General features: G+C 29.4%; 1 protein-coding gene across 1 annotated transcript; it reads left to right on the top strand.

The window, feature by feature from the left end:
• The first annotated feature begins 2,643 nt into the window (after window positions 1-2,643).
• On the top strand, window positions 2,644-5,231 carry LOC124923011 (sugar carrier protein C-like). Its single transcript, XM_047463542.1, has 4 exons — window positions 2,644-2,818; window positions 2,904-3,226; window positions 3,932-4,561; window positions 4,646-5,231. The coding sequence occupies exons 1-4, from the start codon at window positions 2,683-2,685 to the stop codon at window positions 5,129-5,131; spliced, it is 1,575 nt and encodes a 524-aa protein (XP_047319498.1). The 5' UTR covers window positions 2,644-2,682; the 3' UTR covers window positions 5,132-5,231.
• Window positions 5,232-5,565: the final 334 nt, after the last annotated feature.

The following is a 5,565-nucleotide window of genomic DNA, read 5'->3' as shown; positions in this document are numbered from 1 at the left end:
TTCTCTACATTAATCTTTTGTTTCAACTTTCTCACTCATCATCTTCCTAATTAATCTTTAATTTTTTTTTTCAAGCTTTAATTTAACATACTTCCAACTTTAAAAAGGCTGTTCATAGTTTTTGTAAAAACTCATACAAAATTTAAATTATTTTATTCTATTTTTATTCATTATATCAAATCATTAACCAAAATATTAAAATATTTTTTATTTTAAATTATTATTTTTTATTTTATTTATATATTTCAATACATTTTAAGTATTTTTACTAAAAATAATTACCACTCCTCAAAATCATCCTTAATCTCATTATTTTTTTTAATTTGTGAATTTTTAGTAGTTAACAATATTAGTGGATATTTGTCCAATTATAGATGGTCAATGGACATGGAGGTTATACTAGTTTCTACTTATTAATATATATATATATATATATAATTAAAATATTTAGATTTACAATACAAACTAAATCAAGTCAAACAAACCAGTCTAAATTCTCCGATGAATAAAATATAAAGAGAGTAAAAAAGATTTGTGATGAAATCATGAATTGAAATTTGGTGTCTGCATTAATCTGAATACATATTACTCCATGTCTAATTCAGTGAGCTTATCTGATTCTTAATTTGCAGCCAAATGTACAAAAGTTAAATAAAAAGCAATAAGAATTTTGAACAAATGCCAAAATAATGAACCTCATCTTATGATGTCACTGTGCATCAATTGATATCATGTTTATCTAACTAATTTTAAATAATAATATTATATATTTTTTTTTTTGGAACAAATAAGAAATGAAATATGTAACGTGTGAAAACCGAATAAAACCTCAAGATTAGTTTCCATAAGGACAAATTGTAATTCATTTCTAAACCGTTGTCATGTTTATATGATATGCTTAATTAGTTGAATGTTGTTACTTAGTTGTATACAATATTATATCACAATTTACTTTTTTAAGTTTTATTTATTTATTAACCTATATATTATTCTGGTTGAAAAGGCTGATCAAGTTGCACATTGAGGTACTAATTATTTAAATCACATTACAAATATTGTATCATTCATTTAAGCCAAATAAGATAAATAACTTATTTTTGTATCAAATAAAAAAAATCATTAATTTCTATTATTTTGAAATAACCCCATATCTAACTAACAAAAAGCATTTATTAAATATATTATTCTTTTTAATAAATAATGTGTTGTAATCGTAAATACTCCATAATTACATGTCCATAATATTATTTTGTTAACACGAGAGTCTGCAAAGACCTAATTACACAATATTATTTGCTATTCCTACCTTAAGGGGAAAAAAATCACTTTTGTTGGACCCACAAGTCCCTTTTGCTCATTAATTGAAATCTTATTGTCATTGACTTGCCGTCAACGGCTGAATTATTGGTCAGATGCTCTATTCTTTGGGCAATGTACTACACGGTATGTCTCAATGGTTTGTCTCATTTTTCAATAAACTTTAAATTTTTCTCTCTTTTTATAAAAAAAACTTATTATATATATATATATATATATATATATATATAATTTTAAAGTGTTTTTGAAAAATGACATTTAATGAAACATACCATAAGATAGCAGATTCAACCCCTATTCAACTCAGGATAATAAAGGTTACCTACCGGTTTATTGAATTCAAGTCCTGAATTCAATTTTTCGAACCAAATTAAAAATATATGAATGTTAATTGATATCTACAGTAATCATTGTCATCCCTACAAATAAAAAATAAAAATAACTAGTTTGATTTGAGTTTTTTTAATTTTATATCATTCTAACTATATCACTAATTTTATTCCAATTTATTGGCTTAGTTTTTTTCTTAAATATAACTATAATTAAACATAATTTCATTCGCTCTTTAATTAATCACATCATTTATATTCACCTATAAACATTTTTATAAGTAACCTCAACCCAACAAACTCTTACTTTATTTATTAAATTTTAAATAAATAAAAAATTAATAATTAAACCAATTAAAAATCCAAACAATATTTAGTAAAAATAATAAAAAAAGAATAGAATTTGTTTATATATTAATGAGGGGTGATATAACGAGGGAATTTGGAGAGATGATACCATATAGTCGATGTCTCTATCTCACTCATAAAATAACACATATAAACAAAAGTGAAAAATTATCTTTCTCATTTGTTGATTTTTTCTTTCTGCAGGTGACGCTGTCTTAATGGATACAGACACTGCATGTATAGCATGGAATTAACCGTTGTAAGAGAGAATGACGTGTCACCACATCACTGACTGAGAAAAATATAAAAGATGAGAAGAGAGAAAAGAGAAATAAAATTTATTATTTTTTCAACAAATCAGCTCAAATTCCTTCTCTCAATCCTCTCTAAATTTTAATAGAGTTAATTATATTATTTAAATTATAAACTAAAATAATCCAAAAAAAACTCTCTAATATCTTCCACTTCAAACAATTATGTCCAAAATAAATGTAATTTATTACATATTTGGGTTGCAATTGACTATTGACCGTTCATCTTTTTATTTTATTTTATGAAAAGAAACTCACTGTCCCTAAATTAACAAAATTGTTTATGAAAAAACCTACTTTTATAAATTCTCTTCTCAGTTCTTAGTAATAATTCAGTCCTCATTTCTCTCTGTCTCTCTCCCTCAAAGTAAAAAAAGATGCCGGCCGTCGGCGTTGCTACCGGTCCCGGCAACGGGAAAGAATACCCAGGAAATCTGACCATCTTTGTCACCATCACTTGTATAGTGGCTTCCATGGGCGGTCTCATATTCGGTTACGATATTGGAATTTCAGGTATTATACTTAGCTAACGAATTAAATGATCAATCTTTTTTACTGGGTTTTTGTTGATTCTAATTTGTATCAATTATATATATAGGTGGAGTTACTTCTATGAATCCATTCTTGGAGAAGTTTTTCCCGTCGGTTTACAGGAAACAGAATGAAGACAAGTCTGTGAACCAGTATTGCAAGTTTAACAGCGAGACTTTGACTTTGTTCACGTCTTCTTTGTATTTAGCGGCACTTATCTCGTCACTTGTGGCATCTACGGTTACGAGGAAGTTGGGTCGGAAGTTATCTATGTTGGCTGGAGGTGTTCTGTTTTTGATCGGAGCTTTCATAAATGGATTTGCTCAGGCTGTTTGGATGCTTATTTTCGGTCGTATTCTTCTAGGTTTTGGTATCGGATTTGCTAATCAGGTATTTCTTGTAATAATAATAATAATAATAATAAAGTTGTTTTTATTGGGTTTAGACTAATATAAACTAATTCATATTATTTAAATATCAATAAAATAAATACTTTTGGTTTAAAAATAAACTCATTTTATATTATTTGTTAATGGTTGCCTAAAATAGGAGATGAAACATAGTTTTATAAAACATATAAATTTATTTACTAACCCACTAACTTACTCTTTTTTTTATATAAATTTTGAGGGTTTTTATAAACATATTTGAAACAAAGTCATGTATAATAATAAAAAAAAATTAAAAATTTTGTATTTTGATTAATAAATTATAAGTTGATTGAAGAAAATGAGAGTGGAATGAATTTTGGATTATGTTAAAAATATGTTTTTTAAATCAACAAAGACCTGCAATAATTAAATATTTTTTATTTTATTTTCAAAAATTTATTTGAATATTAATAATTTTTAGTCTTTTCTTCATACCTCAAAGATAATTTAGAATTTCTCTCATTACTAACTTTAATTAGTACAAATAATCCTTTTTTTGTATTTGTACAATTGTTTGTTAATCTAATTTAATTTGACAATTTTTATTTAGTTTACATGGATTCTTTTCAAAAAAAAACACAATTGACTATAAAATTGTACATTCATATGTTTCTTGGTTTCATGAATATTTACTCTTTTTTTGGTATGAAAAATGTATATGTAGTCGGTACCATTGTATCTTTCGGAGATGGCACCATATAGATACCGAGGAGCACTCAACATAGGATTTCAGCTCTCCATCACAATCGGTATTCTCGTTGCCAACATCCTCAACTACTTCTTTGCGAAAATGAAGAACGGCGAAGGCTGGCGTTATAGTCTCGGCGGTGCCATGGTACCCGCCATCATTATCACGATCGGATCTCTCCTCCTTACCGAAACTCCCAACTCAATGATCGAGCGTGGCAAGCACGACGAGGCCAGGGACAAGTTACGTCGAATAAGAGGTGTCGATGACGTGGATGAGGAACTGAGGGATCTGGTGGCTGCTAGCGAGCAGTCGAGACAAGTGGAGCATCCGTGGAGGAATTTGTTGCAACGCAAGTATAGACCTCAATTGACAATGGCCATTCTCATCCCTTTTTTCCAACAACTAACAGGAATTAATGTCATCATGTTCTATGCCCCGGTTCTTTTCAAGACTATCGGGTTTGGGAGTGAAGCCTCCCTCATGTCGGCAGTCATTACTGGCGTGGTGAATGTCGGGGCTACCTTGGTTTCGATTTACGGTGTTGATAAGTGGGGTAGAAGATCTTTGTTCCTAGAAGGTGGCATTCAAATGTTGATTTGTCAAGTAAGTAAATTTTGCACTTAAAGTTTATTAGAGTTGCTTAATTTTACCACCAAACTTACTATTTTTGAGTTTATTTCGCCTTAGATTGTAATTGCGGCATGTATTGGTGCCAAATTTGGGGTGAATGGGACTCCGGGAGAACTACCCAAGTGGTATGCCATAGTTGTGGTTCTCTTTATTTGTCTTTATGTCTCGGCTTTTGCTTGGTCATGGGGTCCATTGGGATGGTTGGTGCCGAGTGAGATCTTTCCGTTGGAGATTCGATCAGCTGCCCAAAGTATTAATGTGTCGGTTAACATGATTTTCACATTCGCGGTTGCTCAAGTCTTTCTAAACATGTTGTGTCACCTCAAGTTCGGGTTGTTCATCTTCTTTGCATTTTGGGTTGTAGTCATGACCATTTTTATCTACTTCTTCTTACCCGAAACCAAGAACATTCCGATTGAGGAAATGGTGGTTGTGTGGAAGGAACATTGGTTTTGGTCGAGATTCATCTCCGAAGTCGATTACGCTAATGGAAGAGCTGTCGAGATGGGCGACAAGGCTGCTAGTTTCGTTAAATATGTTTAAGTCACGATAAACATTATCATTATTGTTATAGTTTGTCATTATAATTACTTACCATAAGAAGTTTCTAGGATTATGATTTCCATCCTTAATGTTTTCTTGGGTAGTTGTTATGATTTGTTTTCTTATCTACAACTTAATTATATATGCTTAATCCAAAATAATTATTGATCTTCATTAAGGAGGCTATTAAAGTTGATTCTAAAGCTCTTTCACGGATTATAAACAATTTGATAGAATGAGCAAGGAATTCTTGTTTGAAACTTCTATAGAAACTACATTTATGGTTTGTCAATTTGTCATTGTTTTGTGGCATAATCTTCACATTATTAATTATATGTAATAATAATAATGTATAGGCATATATTAATTATATTGTACATTAAATGCCATCATAGGTTTAAGTTCAAATAAAATAGTAAATTAATTAAAATGTA

Source organism: Impatiens glandulifera, chromosome 1 (genome assembly GCF_907164915.1).
Source record: "Impatiens glandulifera chromosome 1, dImpGla2.1, whole genome shotgun sequence".
NCBI classification, from domain to species: Eukaryota; Viridiplantae; Streptophyta; class Magnoliopsida; order Ericales; family Balsaminaceae; genus Impatiens; species Impatiens glandulifera.
This window is presented reverse-complemented; position numbering and strand designations above follow the sequence as displayed.